The sequence below is a fragment of the Orcinus orca genome, chromosome 8 (assembly GCF_937001465.1).
Source record: "Orcinus orca chromosome 8, mOrcOrc1.1, whole genome shotgun sequence".
Classification (NCBI taxonomy): domain Eukaryota; kingdom Metazoa; phylum Chordata; class Mammalia; order Artiodactyla; family Delphinidae; genus Orcinus; species Orcinus orca.
Window position 1 is genome coordinate 60198517 of NC_064566.1, and position 18859 is coordinate 60217375.

General features: G+C 39.7%; 1 protein-coding gene across 11 annotated transcripts in view; it reads left to right on the top strand.

The window, feature by feature from the left end:
* ANKRD42 (ankyrin repeat domain 42) overlaps positions 1-18859 on the top strand; it is an 84486-nt gene that overhangs the window by 32010 nt on the left and 33617 nt on the right. For 6 of the 11 annotated variants that reach the window (XM_049713906.1, XM_049713903.1, XM_049713910.1 and 3 more), the window contains 4 exons: positions 1200-1305; positions 5352-5527; positions 11387-11513; positions 15724-15868. In XM_049713906.1, coding sequence (XP_049569863.1) covers positions 1200-1305; positions 5352-5527; positions 11387-11513; positions 15724-15868 — 554 coding nt within the window. Of the gene's footprint in view, positions 1-1199; positions 1306-5351; positions 5528-11386; positions 11537-15723; positions 15869-16605; positions 16632-18859 lie in introns of those variants that run through there. The other 5 variants (XM_049713907.1, XM_049713908.1, XM_049713911.1 and 2 more) reach the window with 4 other exon arrangements.

Consider the following 18859-nt stretch of genomic DNA (forward strand, 5'->3'; position numbering starts at 1 on the left):
ATTGCTGTTGAGTTATTTAGCTTTTATTTTTTATTTATTTTTTTAAAAAATTATTTATTATTTATTTTTGGCTGTGTTGGGTCTTTGCTGCTGCGCACTGGCTTTCTCTAGTTGGGGCGAGCAGGGGCTACTCTTTGTTGTGGTGCGTGGGCTTCTCATTGCAGTGGCTTCTCTTGTTGCGGAGCACAGGCTCTAAGCACACGGGCTTCAGTAGTTGTGGCACATGGGCTTAGTTGCTCCACGGCATGTGGGATCTTCCCGGACCAGGGCTCGGACCCATGTCCCCTGCATTGGCAGGCGGATTCTTAACCACTGCGCCACCAGGGAAGTCCCCCCTCAGGTTTCTTGACTGAGGTTACACAGCTAGTAAGAGCAAAGCTGAGGTTTCATTCATTTTTTTCCATTCATTTATTCATCAACTCTATAGACGTTTATTGAGTGTCTTTATATGCCAGCCACTTGCTAAGTTCTGTCCTGTCCTGCAATCTGTTGTTTAGTGGACCTAAACTCAGATCTTTTTAGACTGAGTTTCCCCCCAACAGTTTCCCTGCATTTTGAGATGGACCTAGAAGGAGGGGAGAAATTAGATGATCATATGATTGAGTGATGGGCACTAGGTGAGAAGACACATAAGCAGAGCTGTGGAGGTGAAAATTAATATTGAGTGCATGTGTTTTAAGGAAAGGTGGTGAACAGTTTAGGTAATCAGTGAGGGGCCCTGAACATTTTGAGTTATGAGGGTCAGAGGAATAAGCTACTTATACAAGATGGCAAAAGATTTTCAAAGTCTTTCACATTCACACAGATTGCACTTACATTTGGCCTGGTACAAGATTGGTCAGGAGCTATGAATACAGTAGATGAGCACTGGATAAGGATTAGAAAAAACCTAGATTATAGTTTCAAATCCATTACTTACTGGCTGTATGATGTTAAATAGCCTCTTTGAGCTTCAACATCTATATCTGTATGTAAAGCTCTCTGCATAGGGGCTGAGTACAGCAGATACTTTATTAAATATTTGTCTAATGAATGAATAAATGAACTAGAGAAAATAACATCTGGCCAACCTACTTCTGCTGGTTATTGTAAGGATTAGTATTTACAAAAATACTCTGCAGTGGTACTGTCCAAAATTTTAGAAAATTGTTCTAATAACAGTAACTTTTTTGTGTGTACATTTTGTTTTGTTTTTACAGCTGCTGGGCAAGGCCACATAGAGTGTTTGCAGTGGCTAATTAAAATGGGAGCAGACAGTAATATTACCAACAAAGCAAGGGAGAAACCCAGTGATGTGGCTAAGAGGTATCCCTATCTGCTTTGCTTCTTTCTTTTGTTTTTAAAGTTTTGCATTTACTCTTCTATACTCAGAAATCTCTGAAGATTTCTGGATTATAGGACTCAGTCAAATGCTGATGGAATGATAATTTTCAAGCTGAATTGACATTTGACAACATATCAGCTCTTCTCTCTAAAGCAGTGATTCTCAGCTGGGAGGTAGTAGTCCCCCTTCTTGGGGGGTGTGCATTTGGAAATGTGGGGAGGGGGTTGTCACAGTGATGGAGACCATCACTAATGTTTCATGAGGTCAGGTCCAGGAATGCCAGGCATTCTACAGTGCTCAGAACAGTAGTGTACAACAAAGAATTGTCCCACCCAAATGCTGGTACCTGTTGAGAAATGCTGTGTGATAAAAAGGAGTAATCAAAAGGAGTCACATGGATTTTGAAACAAATTTTAATATTTATATTTGAATTAAATGTAACACCTATTATAGAACACCTCTAGCTCATTCAGGTCAGGCCCTCACAGAATATTTAGTTCATCCATTTGTTCATTTGATTGTTTTTTCATTCAACTTCCTGTATACTTACCATGCTCCACGTGCTATGGTTAGCATTAAGTTTACCAAGATGACAAAAAATAGTCCTTGCCCTCAAGAAACTTACAGTCTTGTGGAGAGACAAATGTACAAACATAACTTTTATTGATTATAATCAGTATGTCGTATTACATGTCATGTATAAGGTGCAGTAAGAGCACAGAAGAAAAAGTGCCCAAGTATTCCTGTTCTAAAGTTGTGGGGGAGAAATGTTAATACAGATGATGGTAAGAGTTATGAAGGCAACTGCGGGGGACAGAATTTATATAGAAGTCTGGGAAAACTTTTTTTTGGAGAAAGCAACATTTATGCTGACACTTGAAGGAGGAAGAGTTTTAAGATAACACCTTGTTTGTCTGAGGAACGCATGTGGTTCAGAACTGCTTGAATCTAAACTAGGAGTGTGGGCTAAAAGTTACACATGAGGCTTGACGGGATGCAAGGGCCTAATTATTCATTAAATTGCCATGCAATTTTTGTTTGTGAGTTCATGTTCCTTAAAATTTTGTCTGTGGGATCTCTTTGAAGCCATGGAATATGGTTTTGTTTTACCACATAGTAGCATCATTATCAACTCAGGCCCACTATTTTTTAGTTTTTAAAATAGCTTTATCAAGGTATAATTGGCATATAGTAAAGTACACATATTTGTACAGCACAAACTGATGAATTCTGATATATGTATATACCTGTGAAATCATCACCACAATCAAGATAGTGAACATATCCATCACCTCCTAAAATCTCCTTGTGCACCTTTGTAATCTCTCCCTCCTACTGCTTTCCACTGCCCCATCCCCAAACAGACACTAATTTGCTTTCTGTCACTATAGATTAGTTTGCATTTGCTAGAATTTTATATAAATGGAATCATACGGTATGTACTCTTATATATTTGGCTTTTTCCACTCAGCATAATTATTTTGAAAATCATTCATGTGTATTGGTGGTTCATCTCTTATTGCTGAGTAGTATTCCATTGACTGTGGAATTCCATAGTATTCCATAGTTTGCTTATCCCCTAATCTGTTGAAGGATATCTTGTTTGTATCTACTTTTTGGTGATTATGAATAAAGCTGCTATAAACATTCAGATACAGATTTTTGTGTGAACATAAGTTTTCAGTTCACTTGAGTAATACGTAGGAGTAGGATTGCTGAGTCACATGCTAAGAGGGTGTGTTTATCTTTATAAGAAACTGCCACAGTGCCTTCCAAAGTGACCACACCAATTTGCATTCCATCAGCAGTGGATGAGTGTTTCTGTTGCTTCTTACCTTGCCAGCATTTGATATTGTCAGAGTTTTTGATTTTCGTAATTCCAGTAGGTGTGTAGTGGTGTCTCATTGTGTTTTTTGTTTTTTCCTAATGGAAAATGATTTGGGGCATCTTTTCATATACATATTTGCCATTTGTATGTTTTCCTTTGGTGAAGTGACTGTTCAGATCTTTTATCCACTTTTAAAACTTGGGTGGTTTTCTTATTGTTGAGTTTTAAGAACTCTTTCTATATTCTGGATACTAGTTCTTTCTCAGATTTTTGTTTTGTGAAGATTTTCTCCCAGTTGTGGTTTGTTTTTTCATTCTCTTAACAATGAAGAGCAAAATTTTTTTATCAATTTGCTCTTTTATGGGTTATGCTTTTGGTATCACATCTAAGAAATCTTTGATTTACACCAAGTCACAAAGATTTTCTTTTATGTTTTCTTTTAGACATTGTTATATATACAGTTTTAGGTTTTACATTAAGGTCTGTGATCCATTTTGAGTTAATTTTTGTATGTGGTATGAGGTATGTATCCAAGTTCTTTTTTTTGCATATGGATATCTAATTGTTCTAGCACCATTTGTTGAAAAAGCTGTCCTTTTTCTTCTATTGCCTTTGTGTCTTTGTCCACGTCAGGTGTCCATGTATGCGTGGGCTTATTTCCGTAGTCTGTATTTTATCCATTGATCTATTTGTCTGTCTTTATATCAGTATTACATGGGTGATTTAGTACTGTATCTGAATATATTCATAATTTCTGACCCACATTTCTTTGTCATTCATGCACCAAAGTGCTAGTGTGAGTGTAGTGTTATAGAAACAACCTTGAATCTGGCATAAAGCAAGTACTCAGTAAATGATAGCTGTGAAGTGACAATCTAGTAATAGAGATAACGAATTCTACTAACCGTACAACTTCCTATGTTTATTACTATATTGTTAATGATTTGCAGTACCTGATGAAAGGTAAAGATATATGTGTGCATGTGCACATGGTTATGGAAGTGTGTGAACAAAATAAAATTTGAGGTTTTTATGTTTAGCGAGTAATTCTCCATGTCCTAAGAGAAAGCACTGAACATTTTTTTTAAAAAAATTAATTTATTTATTTTTGCTTACGTTGGGTTTTTGTTGCTGTGCGCGGGCTTTCTCTAGTTGCAGTACGTGGGCTTCTCGTTGCGGTGGCTTATTTTGCTGCAGAGCACGGCCTCTATGCGCACAGGCTTCAGCGGTTGTGGCACACGGGCTCAGTAGTTATGCCTTGTAGGCTCTAGAGCGCAGGCTCAGTTGCTGTGGCGCACAGACTTAGTTGCTCCGCGGCATGTGGGATCTTCCCAGACCAGGGCTCAAATCCGTGTCCCCTGCATTGGCAGGCGGACTCTCAACCACTGCACCACCAGGGAAGTCCCAGCATTGAACATTTTAATTAGCAAAACTGTGGGAAAAATAATGCAGATTACATACAATCACAACAACAACTTGAAAACCAAGGGTATATTATTAGAAGCTCCATAGAGATGTGGGAAAGATCAAAGAAAATAAGAAATGTGGATATGAAAGTCATTATTTTTCCATTAAATTTCAAAGCCATGCTGAGTGCTTTGAGGGTTGAGGAAGGATGAAGATTAAGGGGGCTAGAGCTATAGTTTTCCCTAAAACTGGAACCAGAACTAATTCTATGATCTAAATTAGGCCATCAGGAAAAGGTAGTAAATACAGGTAAATCAAGTAGGGTGGTTCCGGGCTTTCTACTCAGTTGAGCAGTTCCGTTTGGGGACACACCAAATATTCTTTTGATATTGGGTCACTTCTTTCAGTTGGATTTTTGCCACTGAAAAATGGAATCTGGGAATTCCCAGGTGGTCCAGTAGTTAGGACTCCTCGCTTTCACTGCCGAGGGCCCGGGTTCAGTCCCTGGTCGGGCAGCTAAGATCCCACAAGCCCCGCGGCGTGGCCAAAAAAAAAAATTCTGGTATCATTCTTTAATATGACTGCTTGTCCTTAGTTTCCACTAACTGTTTGAATTCCCCGCATTGCTGGATATGCATCAAATTGTCACTGACCTTCAGATACAGTTTTCGTTCTTCATTGGTGCGTGAGTTGGTGGGATAATGTAGAGTGTAATTCCCTAAATTAAATGCAAACTGCTATTTCAATTTGAAAAAGATTGTGGATCTTGTAATTACTAATTCTTTTCTACAGGTTTGCCCATTTAGCAGCAGTAAAGCTATTGGAAGGACTACAGAAATATGATACAGATGATGAGAGTGAAATTGATGAAAATGATATTAAGTTTTTCATAAGACATGGTGTTGAGGGAAGCACTGATGCCAAAGATGATATAGGTCTCAGTGAGTCGGATAAAACAGATGCCAGAGGTAAGTGTGCCAACTCTTCCATGATTTTTCCTTTAAAAAATACCACAGATTTGAGAATTATTTTAAAGACAACTACCATCTACAAGGTAAAATACTTTGATATTTTTTGGGGAACCAGAACTAGTACAGATTTTTGTACTAGGGGTTGTTGAACATATAAAGAATGTGAGACATGATCTTTGTCCCTCAAAGAGGAAAGGGGTATTTTCCTGCCATATAACCCTGATTTCACTTCTCATGATATTTGTCAGAGAGCCATGGTTCATATGAATGGATGAGAAGAACTGTTTCAATGGCACTCTTTCATAGAAGAAAGGTGAGAAGGATCATTTTGAACGGAGGCTAACCAAAGCAAAGGCAGCTGTAGTAAAGTGAGCAGAGCTTGGCACTGGATTCAGACATCAGAGCTTCACCTCTTTCTAGCTGTGTTACTTTCTGAACCTTGGTTTCCTCATCTGTAAAAATGAGAATATTAACGTAATGTCATCCCACAGACTGCACTAGAGAATGGGAAGTGCCTAGAGGCTTAGTAAATGTCAATTCCCTTCCTCGTGATCTCTGGAAAGTATTTTCAGTTATTCTGGCAGGAAAAACTAGTACCAAAACTGTATTGTCTGAGAAAAACTTCTAATTCAGGTCTAAATTTAAAAAAAAAATTTTTTTTAAGAGCTCCCAGAACATCGTCAGGCAGAACCTCACTCTCCAGGTGATGGTAGAAGCCTCTTTCCTGGTGAATGCAACCTAAAAGATGCTGATATTAGGGGCTCCCAACAAGCAGCCCACCACAGTGAGGCTCAGAGTCAGTGATCCCTTCAGAATTTCCTGACAGCTTTATTTTAAATAGCTTCACTGAGATATAATTCACATACCATTCAATTTACCCATTTAAGGTGTACAATTTAATGGTTTTTAGTATATTCAGATTTGTGCAACCATTATTACAATAAAATTTGTAACATTTCCATCACCCCCCAAAAGAAACCTCATACCCATTAGTAGTCAATCCCCCTAACCTCTACCTTCTTCTCCCTTCCCCTCAAACCACCCCCCAATTAGGCAACTGCTAATCTACTGTCTGTCTCTATAGGTTTGCCTATTTGGGGCATTTCATATGAATGCGATGATACCATATATGGTTTTTTGTGACTGGTTTCTTTCACTTAGCACAATGTCTTCAAGGTTTATGCACATTGTAACGTGGATCATTACTTCATACTTTATTCCTTTTTATTGCCAAATAATATTTTTGTATGGATATACCACATTTTATTTTATTTTTAATTTATTTTTTCCTAAATTTATTTGGCTGCACTGGGTCTTAGTTGTGGCATGCAGGATCTTTGTAGCGGCATGCAAGCTCTTAGTTGCAGCATGTGGGATCTAGTTCCCTGACCAGAGATCACACCCGGCCCCCCTGCATTGGGAATATGGAGTCTTAGCCACTGGACCACCAGGGAAGTCCCTATACCACATTTTATATATCTACTCATCAGTTGTTGGACATTTGAGTTGTTTCCACATTTTGGCTATTAAGAATAATGCTGCTGGGACTTCCCTGGTGGTCCAGTGGGTAAGAGTCCACGCTCCCAGTACAGGGGGCCCGGGTTCGATCCCTGGTTGGGGAACTAGATCCCGCATGCCGCAACTAAGAAGTCCGCATGTTACAACTAAAGATCCCGCATGCCTCAACGAAGATCCCACGTGCCACAGCTAAGACCCGGCACAGCCTAAATAAATAAATAAATAAATATGAAAAAAATAATGCTGCATGAACATTTGTATACATTCCTTTTTGAAAATGGAAATGTATTTTCATTGCTCTTGGATATACACCTAGCAGCTGGAATTGCTGCATCATCTGGTAAAAATATGTCTAACATTTTGAGGAACTTTCAAGCTGTTATGCAAAATAGCTGCACCATTTTATATTCCCACCAACAATGCCTGAGGGTTCCAGTTTCTCCCCTTCCTTGCCAATGCTCGTTATTGTTTGTCTTGTTAATAACTAAAACTGTTATAGTGAGTGTGTAGTGGTATCTCAGTGTAGATTTGATTGGTGTTTCCCTAATGAATAATGATGTTGAGTATCTTTTCATGTGCCCATTGATCATTTGTATATCTTTTGGAGAAATGTCTATTCAAATCCTTTGCCTATTTTTCAACTGAGTTGTTTATCTTTTTACTATTGAGTTTTAAGAGTACTTGCAGATATAAGTCCCTTATATCAGCAAGTATAAGTATTTGCAGATACTTTCTCCTATTCTGTGGGTTGTCTTTTAACTTTTTTTTTTTAACATCTTTATTGGAGTATAATTGCTTTACAATGGTGTGTTAGTTTATGCTTTATAACAAAGTGAATCAGTTATACATATACATATGTCCCCATATATCTTCCCTCTTGCGTCTCCCTCCCACCCTCCCTATCCCACCCCTCTAGGTGGTCACAAACCACCGAGCTGATCTCCCTGTGCTATGCGGCTGCTTCCCACTAGCTATCTATTTTACGTTTGGTAGTGTATATATGTCCATGCCACTCTCTCACTTTGTCACAGCTTACCCTTCCCCCTCCCCATATCCTCAATTCCATTCTCTAGTAGGTCTGTGTGTTTATTCCTGTCTTACCCCTAGGTTCTTCATGACCTTGTTTTTTTTTTTCTTAGATTCCATATATATGTGTTAGCATACGGTATTTGTTTTTCTCTTTCTGACTTACATCACTCTGTAAGACAGACTCTAGGTCCATCCACCTCACTACAAATATCTCAATTTCGTTTCTTTTTATGGCTGAGTAATATTCCATTGTATATATGTGCCACATCTTCTTTATCCATTCATCTGATGATGGACACTTAGGTTGCTTCCATGTCCTGGCTATTGTAAATAGAGCTGCAATGAACATTTTAGTCATGACTCTTTTTGAATTATGGTTTTCTTAGGGTATATGCCCAGTAGTGGGATTGCTGGGTCGTATGGTAGTTCTAATTTTAGATTTTTAAGGAACCTCCATACTGTTCTCCATAGTGGCTGTATCAATTTACATTCCCACCAGCAGTGCAAGAGGGTTCCCTTTTCTCCACACCCTCTCCAGCATTTATTGTTTCTAGATTTTTTTGATGATGGCCATTCTGACTGGTGTGAGATGATATCTCATTGCAGTTTTGATTTGCATTTCTCTAATGATTAATGATGTTGAGCATTCTTTCATGTGTTTGTTGGCAATCTGTATATCTTCTTTGGAGAAATGTCTATTTAGGTCTTCTGCCCATTTTTGGATTGGGTTGTTTGTTTTTCTGTTATTGAGCTGCATGGGCTGCTTGTAAATCTTGGAGATTAATCCTTTGTCAGTTGCTTTGTTTGCAAATATTTTCTCCCACTCTGAGGGTTGTCTTTTCGTCTTGTTTATGGTTTCCTTTGCTGTGCAAAAGCTTTGAAGTTTCATTAGGTCCCATTTGTTTATTTTTGGTTTTATTTCCATTTCTCTAGGAGGTGGGTCAAAAAGGATCTTGCTGTGATTTATGTCATAGAGTGTTCTGCCTATGTTTTCCTCTAAGAGTTTGATAGTGTCTGGCCTTACATTTAGGTCTTTAATCCATTTTGAGTTTATTTTTGTGTATGGTGTTAGGGAGTGTTCTAATTTCATACTTTTACATGTACCTGTCCAGTTTTCCCAGCACCACTTATTGAGGAGGCTGTCTTTTATCCTAACTTTCTTAATGATGTCCTTGCCAGTGCAAGTTTTTAATTTTGATGCAATCCATTTTATCTATTTTAAAATTTTGTTTGTGCTTAAATTTCTTTTTTGTTGATTGTACTGAGAATTAGCAAGGACTTATTAGCACTGCAGAAGATGAACAGTTGATTTGTAGAATTTCAGTGTCTTCTGAAGTTAGTTGATTAGGAGATTTTTGTGAAGTGATCATTGTCAGTGAATCACAAAAATTTTAAAAGATGTTTAAGGAAAGACCAAGAACGAAGCTAGAACAGTTTCCTTCTGTGGTGTGTTTGACACAAATGCACTCTTACACCCTTGCCATATAGTGAGGCTCTGGCTGGTGCCCAGCTGGGGTGCTTGCAGCTAGTGAAGGTACTATATATGAAGTCATGTGCTATTTGACATAACTATTTAATTTTATTCCAGGGCAAAATCCAAAGGACTGGCCAGTCTCTTGGAATACTAGGTTTTGCCAGAGTGCCTACGGGGGACTGAATGGATTTCTTGTCATCACAGACTTCTTGGAACTGAGCCTCAATTCAGAGCATTCTTTAGTGAATTAGGTTTAGGGTCATGGCATCATAGAACCCCATTTGAGGTTTGATTCCTGGCTCAACATTCCTGTCACATGTCATCCAGCATCCAATCACCTTCAGTGACAAGGCCCCCACTATCACCCATGTGGCCCATTTCTACCTTTTGACAGGGGTAAATGTATAAGGCACTTATCGTAGTGTCCTTCCCATCACAGGCACTCCACAAATACATGATAGCTCTTAACTGTTTTTTTTTTTAACATCTTTATTGGAGTATAATTGCTTTACAGTGGTGTGTTAGTTTCTGCTTTATAACAAAGTGAATCAGTTATATATATACATATGTTCCCATATCTCTTCCCTCTTGCGTCTCCCTCCCTCCCACCCTCTTAACTGTTTTTGTTGAAAAGTTTCGCCTTTGTTAAGATCTTTCTTCCTGGAACTAATCCCTATTAATCCTAGCTCTTACCTCCGATGATCCCATAGAACAGCCCTTTCAAAACATAGCCTTCAAATGTTAAAGAATTAAATAAACCATCACAATTCTTTCCATTTTATGTAACATTAAAAAAAAATCCCCTCTACTTGTTTGCTATTAGTTATGGTGGATCCCAAACCTGTCTGCCCGTCAGAATTGTCTGAGGAGCTTTTACTAACTACTGATACCTGAATTTGTAGGACTGCTATGGGGCTCAAACATATACATTTTTAAAAAGTACCCCAGTTGATTCTGATGTATGTAGTTTGGAACCTGCAGCTCTAACCTATTGAGAGATAAATCAGAGTGGTGAGTGTCAGGGAGAAGAGGCTGTGATTTGCTAACCTGGTTGTAAAGCAGAGTTTCTCAGCTTCTGTGTTATTGACATTTTGGGCCAGATACTTATTTGTTGAGGGGGGCCCACCTGTGCATTTTAAGGTATTTAGTAGCATCCTGAGCCTCTACATGCCAATAGTCTGTTTCCCTCCATGCCCCGAGGTTTAACAAGTAAAAGGTCTCCAGATATTGCCAAGTGTTCCTTGGAGGAGAAGATCACCCCAGGTTGAGAACTTGTACCACAAAGGATAGAAAAAATCATGGTTTTGATAGCTGGAGAATAGCTCAAGGTAGCTCTTAACACACTTCCTTCTCAATATCCTCTTGCCTAGATATTACAAGTGACTAATCATAAAATTGGGGGGCTGAATTAGTTCTGATTTATCATAAATCAATCAAGCATATTTCAGTTTTTCTAATTTTCTGACATAAATAGATTGTGCATGGTCCTGTAATGTACAACTAGTCCTAAAACACTGCTAGCCAGCCTCCCTCCCCTCCCCTCCCTTCCCTTCCTTTCCCTGGTATTAATAGTCATAACAGTGATATATCCTCCAACAGCAGGAACAGAATCCTCCATTTAGATATTTCACTGCTTGTTCACCCTAATACTCTGCTACTGATATGTGTCCTTCTATATAGACACCACCCTCCCTCCATCTCCTTCCCCGAACCATACAGACACTGACCATGCAGACACTGGCTTTAGAGGAAGAGTATGCTCCAGGACCAGCATCCTGTGAGCTCATGAGCTGTTATCTGTCTAAACTAGGTTCCTGTTCAACTTTGTCTTGCAGTGAGAGCTTATAAGAAAATTGTAGAATTGAGACACCTCCTGGAAATTGCAGAGAGCAACTATAAACACTTGGGAGGCATAACAGAAGAAGATCTAAAGCAGAAGAAAGAACAGCTTGAGTCTGAAAAGTAATGTCCTCAAAACTTTGATGGTTTGTTTTTACTTACCTTTCTAAATGCCACGTGAGGGTTTGTTGATTAACAACTTATTTTTTCATCCCCACCAAAGGGTGTGGGTTTCCAACTTGTTTTCCTCCTAAGCCCCCAGATGGAGAAGGTGTTAAGATTTTTAAAAAATTGTGGTAAGGGACTTTCCTGGTGGCACAGTGGTTAAGAATCCACCTGCTAGTGCAGGGGACATGGGTTCGAGCCCTGGGACGGGAAGATCCCACATGCCGCGGAGTAACTAAGCCCGTGCACCACAACTGCTGAAGCCCGCGTGCCTAGAGCCTGTGCTCTGCAACAAGAGAAGCCACCGCAGTGAGAAGCCTGTGCTCCGCAACAAAGAGTAGCCTCCACTTGCTGCAACTAGGGAAAGCCTGCGCGCAGCAACAAAGACCCAACACAGGTCTTCGTTGTGGTGCCAAAAACTTGTGCACCAATTTAAAAAAAATTTTTTTTAATTATTTAAAAATTAAAAAAAATTTGTGGTAAAATACACATAAGCATAAAATATATCTTAACTACTTTTAAGGCAGAATTCAGTAGTGTTAAGTACATTCCACATTTTTGTATAACCATCCTCCAGAACTTTTTGTCTCGCAAAACTAAAACGCTAAGAAGAGTTCCTGTTTTCGTTTTTTTGTCTGTTTTTTTTTTTTTTTGCGGTACACGGGCCTCTCACTGCTGTGGCCTCTCCCGTTACGGAGCACAGGCTCCGGACGCGCAGGCTCAGCTGCCATGGCCCGCGGGCCCAGCTGCACCGCGGCACGTGGGATCCTCCCGGACCGGGGCACGAACCCGTGTCCCCTGCATTGGCAGGCGGACTCCCAACCACTGCGCCACCAGGGAAGACCCTTTGTTTTTGTTTTGTTTTGTTTTTTTGGTTTTTTTTTGCGGTACGCGGGCCTCTCACTGCTGCGGCCCCTCCCGTTGCGGAGCACAGGCTCCAGACGCGCAGGCTCAGTGGCCATGGCTCACAGGCCCAGCCGCTCCGCGGCACGTGGGATCTTCCCGGACCGGGGCACGAACCCGCGTCCGCTGCATTGGCAGGCAGACTCTCAACCACTGCGCCACCAGGGAAGCCCGACCCTTTGCTTTTTTGAGACCACAGCTACTTTGAGCTTTTCAATCAACACAGTCTCTAGCCATCCCTATCGAATTGGACTGCTTGCTCACAAGTCACCAACCTAGTCCTATGTTCACGGACAGTGGCACCCCTCAGAACGCTTGAATATTCCCTCACCTTTCACTTCCTGCACCTGAAATTGGCTCTCGGTACATATGGTACCTCTCTAGTTAATTAATGGCTGCTGGGATAGAGGATGCAAAGTGCTTATTTCCTCCCACTGCCTCTTTTCTTGTCTCTGCTTTCCACAGTGGACAGGGAACACAGGGAGACAGGAGGGGAGACTTGTAGTTTAATCAAAACACGGGTCTGTAAAGAGCAGTGCACATGGATTCTCCACTTCCCCTGCCCTTTCCTTTGGTTGGGTCTCTTTCCCTCATACTCTTAGAACCTCCTGTTTCTCTTGCATTCACCCTCTTCTGAATTTAATCTCAGTAAGAGGTCTGGTAAATGTATTCAGAGTAACATCTAAATCTTTGATAAGATGGGTACTTGGGAGTTTGAACAAAAGACAAAATCTTAAGCCAAAATACTCTGTCTCTTAATGGGATTTTAGGCACCAGGAAGTTGTGGTAGACCAAAAAGAAATTTTCTTTTTTTTAATCAGGGGCCTTCTTGGTATCTCATAAATCACATCGCATAAGTAGCTGTCCACTGCCTCTCTCTCTCTCTCTCTCTCTCTCTCTCTCTCTCTCTCTCTCTATATATATGTATGTAGGTAGGTATGTATATTTTGGCTGCATTGCACAGCATGCAGGATCTTAGTTCCTTGACCAGGGATTGAACCCGTGCCCCCTGCAATGGAAGCGTGGAGTCCTAACCACTGGACCACCAGGGAATTCCTGACTGCCTCTGTATTGATTAAAGTGTTTGAGATGTAGAATATTTTTAGTATTGGCCTCTGCCTAAGAACCTAGCCGAAAGTTCTTAGCTCCCTTGTAGTCTAGAAAAGTACTTCACAGTAGAGCAATTATTTCCTAGATAATGAGCTTTAAATTTTGTTCCCTTTACCTCTCTTCCAAGACATATTACTGTACTACTGCTAGGGATGCTTGTAGTACTTCTGAGCACTACTGTATGGTAGGCACTATATAAGCCTCTTGTATATATTGTTTCATGCAGTCTTCACACCTCCATTAGCTATTATCTCAGTACGTGGATTAGGAAACCAAGACTGAATTTACAAGTAACTCGCATGAAGTCACAAAGGGAGGATTAAGCGTGGGGTATGGAGCCAGGATTTGTGTCTGAGTCTATATGACTCCAAAGCTATTATCCAAGGTCATTACAATTTTAATAATAGTCTTTAATGGAACGTTTAATTCTAATGTTCACATTTCAGTGTGAAATGGTTATTATATTGATGTAAGTCATTTGAGCAGGATTTTTTTTTTTATAAAGATTGCTTTAGCCTTTGTGCCAGATTGTAGTTTCCTATTAGCTGAGACTGCAGTGTTTCCTCTGAGTAAGCTTTACTTCTTCTCTAGTATGTGTTTCTCACTTTGTGTTGAGTACATCTGAAGACATTTATTCTTTGGGTACAAACTCCTGATCTTATATCTAATTGTAAAGGAAACCTGGATAAGTATTAGTTTGAGAGATGTCCTTTTGCCTTTGTCATTATTGATTGGTTAGATGAAACTCAGAATACAGCAAAACGTGGTTGTGTTATTCTGTCCTGGGGCTGATTTTCTCTTCTCATTTGCTGAATTCTAGGTTTCCACAGTTAATGTTCTTCTTTCCTATCTCTAACCTCAACCCCACTCACTTCCATACCAGGGCTACTACTGTATACTCTTAGATTGCCCTCCTTCAGACCTGACATCCAACTCAACATGCCTTGGGAGTTCTGGTGCCCTCACCATCCAGCAATAAGGCAGAAAGAAACCCTGGTTCCAGTCCTGGCATCGCTTGTCTGGGTATATTCTAACATCTTCCTGATATGTCTCCCAACTTCCTGTCCCTGCTCCCTCACGCCCCACCCTCATCCCCTGCAGTCTGTTCATCATGCTAAAACCTAAGTCAGATAAATCTCACATATTATTGACTGAAAGAATCCAGGCACACAAATGAATATAATGTACAATTTCATTTACAAGCAGAGACAAAACTAATCTAACACGATAGGTATTCAGAAGTGTGGTTACCTCTGCGAAGTGAGGGTTGCCTGGGAAGGGCATGAAGGAACTTTCTGAGATGATGGAAGTATTTTGTATCTTGGTAGTCATGGTGGATGCATTAGTGGAAACTCATTGAATTGTTTAGTTGATATTTGTGTAATTCACTCAAAGTAAATTTTACATCATTAAAAAAAACAAAGCTAAACAAAGCAAAAGACATTTAAGTTAGAGCATGCCGTTTCTCTGTTGAGATCCTCTAATGGCTTCCCATTTCACTCAGAGTAAAAGCCAAGTCCTTGTTGCGACTTACCAGGCCCTACTTGTTCTGGCTCCCTTTTACCTCTCTGACTCTACTCCAGCCACATTGGCTTCTTTCTTCGAGTTCACCAGGTGTTCTTCTGCCTTAGGGCCTTTGCACTTGCTATTCTCTCTGTCTGGGATGCTCATCCCCCAGATGTCTACTTGATTATCTCTTATTTCCTTTTGGACTTTGCTCACAAGCCCCCTTCTCAGTAAGGCCTTCCCTGGTCATTGTGTATGGGGTATTAACCCCCTCCTCAACAACATTTCTATTATTTTCTTGCTTTATTTTTTTCTCCCTTAGCATTTATCACCTTCCAGCATACTTATATTTACTTACTTATATTGAAATACATATATTTACTTATTTATTTTCTTTACTGTCTTCCACCACTGCTGCCAAGGTAGGCCCCACAAGGGTAGATTTGGCCTGTTTTGTTCACTGCTTTTATCTCCAGTATGTATAGATCAGTGCTGGCTCATAGTACACTCTCAGTATATATTTGTTGAAAAAATGCTTTCTTTGTTTTATTTGCCTTAAATATAATGTATATAATGTATGGATACTTTATTACCAAAAATAATTGCTAGTTGATATTGGAGATTGATTGAAACCAAATTTTTTTGACAGGACTATCAAAGAGCTGCAGGGCCACCTAGAGTATGAACGACTACGCAGAGAAAAATTAGAATGTCAGCTGGATGAGTATCGAGCAGAGGTAGATCAACTCAGGGAGATGCTGGAAAAAACTCAGGTTCCCAACTTTGCGGCTGTGGTTAGTATCCTTTTTAACACATTTATCTTTCTCAAGAAGTAGTATACAAGAGTAGCTAAGAGTACCAGCTTTGGAGGGGGCTATTTGGGTTTGAATCCTGGCTGCAGCCCTTTTTGGTTTGGACAAGTCATTTAACCTCTCTTTGCCTTATTTGTAAATTGGAGTTAATAACATATTTTCTAGGAGTAAGGAGTAAAGGAATATACATATACACATACATATATATATATATATATATATACACACACATACATTACTCTATAAAACTATATATACATACACATACATATGTGTCTGTCTATGTACCTACCTATCTCTCAGTTGGAATAGCAACCTGGTTCATATGTGTGCAGTAAGTTTTATTATTATTGTATCATGTAAGGAAAAAAATTTTATAAGCAGAGTAATCAATAAGAATTCTGAGACAGCTATGGAGTATGTATGTTTTAATTCTAAATATCCAAAATAAACTGCTCTAAAAAGAAACTGACATGAGAAACATAACAAAGAACAAATGAAGAAAAGCAGGTGGAGTATAGAAAATAGAGTGAAAGTGACAGCAAGAAACCCCCAGTGGTGCTTGCCTTTCAGGCCATCCAGTCTCAGTAGAACAGGCAGAAGGCTCACCAGGGAAACTTTGACCCTCACTCTCCCCTGCTCTGAAGATGTGGCCTTTGTGGACAGTTCATGTGACATAGTGTAGGGATTCAGGTACGTTTCATATTTTCTTTCCATAGGGAATTTTTTTCTTCAGTCCTCGTGGGTAAGTTAATTTTGTTCAGATCTACATAACCTCAAATATGATATATAATAAAAACTTCCTGGCTTCTTTTTATTTTGTACAAACTAATCATTAGTCTCTTTAATAACCACTTAAAAAGTATTAATATATGTGCTTATTGTAAAATGTTAAAAACAGGGCAGACGCTCCTCCCCATATCAAGTTCCACTCTCCAGAGGAAGTCGCTATTAATGGTTTGGTCTCATATTAGACAACATTCTGTTCATCTGCATACGTGTGTATTTCTGTATACAAATTCACTTTCTCTGGGTTTTGGTATCCACCAGTGCTTAATTTTCCAAGGGATAGAAATAATCATCATAATCCATTATCTTCATTCTTGCAGTGACCATCTTATACCACGTTTAGCCTCTGGGAACACTTTAGTATGGAGAGGCTGGCTGGGGCAGTCATGTGGTGTTGGCTAGCAGACATACACCTTTTATAAACTACCACTGACACTCCAGATCCGCTCCCTCTCCACCTTGTGGCAGGAACTCTGCCTATTCTAGTCTCCTCAGAGGCAAGAACATACATTGTTCTTCGCTAGCTAGCTGCCTAGATCTTTTGGAGATCACCCGAGCTGCACGCCTTTTGAGTCAATCCAGATTGATGGTCTACATAGAAAATTTTTGGTTTTTAGCTATTTAAAATTATTCTTTTCTTGCCCAGAAATGTCTGTTCCCAGGGTGGTTTGATGTCATACACTAATAGAGCACATCCTTCCTAAGACCTTGCTCTCTACCAACAATGTGTAGCTTTCAGGAGCGCTGACTCGAGGTCCCTGTACTCTGGGCCCATCGTTTTTTGCGGTCCTGCTGTAGGTTACACGAGTTTTTGTAAATGAGCAAATGTCACTGACCTCTAATGGCAGCTGCTTATTTTCTGTTCTGCAAGAGCTTCTGGGTCTCATAACACCTACCTCATGGGATGGTATTGATGTTAGATGAAATACTGTGTAGAACTCCTGAGGTATTTTCTGTCTACTAGTATTCATGGTATTCTCCCTTCCTCATATCCTTTTCTTTTTTTTCCTTTCTTTTAATTTTCTACATTTGAGTTGTATAAACAGTCAGTGGATAAATGTGTGTAGCCCTATGCATCTGAAAGGAGGAGGAATTAGTTTATTGTGGAGTCTAAATATGTAAAGTATAAATAAAATGAACTTTTGATTCAGTGCTCATTTATATAGAGGCTTCAAGAAGCTCTGACTAAATCTCTCCTGCCACCTTCTGGTAAGGACCTATGATTGCATATGACTTTTTCCCCTATAAAAGAATCTGCAAGAGCATAATTTTTAGCCAGAAAAAAATTCCTAGGATAGTCTGACATAATGCACTTAAATAGGTTTTTTATAATAACTGGTTTTGATAATAATACATTTTTATAGTGCTTTCTCACATATTGTCTCAGCCTGCATTAACCCACTTCACAAGCCTTATTTTCTATTCTCCTACACGTCGCCTACCTTTTCTGAACTTGCCCCACACTTTCCCACCCCCAAGCCTTTGCTCGTTTTGTCCATATACCTTGAAGCCTTTCTGTCAACTCTGCCTCTCAAAATCCTCTTTAGGAACCATCTTGTTCATCAACCTTGTCCTAACCCCCCGGACCACAAATGATCTGTCCTCCTTTCAGCAAGCACTTTGTACTGCTCTGAGGGCACCTCACCATTTGTATTATAGTTCAATTGGCTACTTTACACACAGCACTGAAAATTTAAATTCTGTGAGATCTAACTTGCCTTGATTAATAGCATCATCAACAGTTACTGAGTACTTGCTATGTGTTGCGCTCAGTGCCAGGAACTTTATATCTGGCAGATGTTATTTCTTCATTTTACAAATAACAAACCAAATCTCAGAGAAAATAAGGAATTCGCGTAAAGTCACACAGCTTGTTAGATGGGCAGCCATGATTTGAACCTATCTGCCTAACCCCCTTTTAGTGACACTTGTTACTGTCACTTGTGTAGCCCCTTTGCCCTTCCAGCTCACTCACTGTGCTTATGAGAAGATTTAGTTTGAAAAATTGGTCTTAAAAAATTTTTTTTAAAGAAGATGTTGGGGGTAGGATTTTATTAATTTTATTTATTTTTGCTGTGTTGGGTCTTCATTTCTGTGCGAGGGCTTTCTCCAGTTGTGGCAGGTGGGGGCCACTCTTCATCACAGTGCGCGGGCCTCTCACTATCGCGGCCTCTCTTGTTGCGG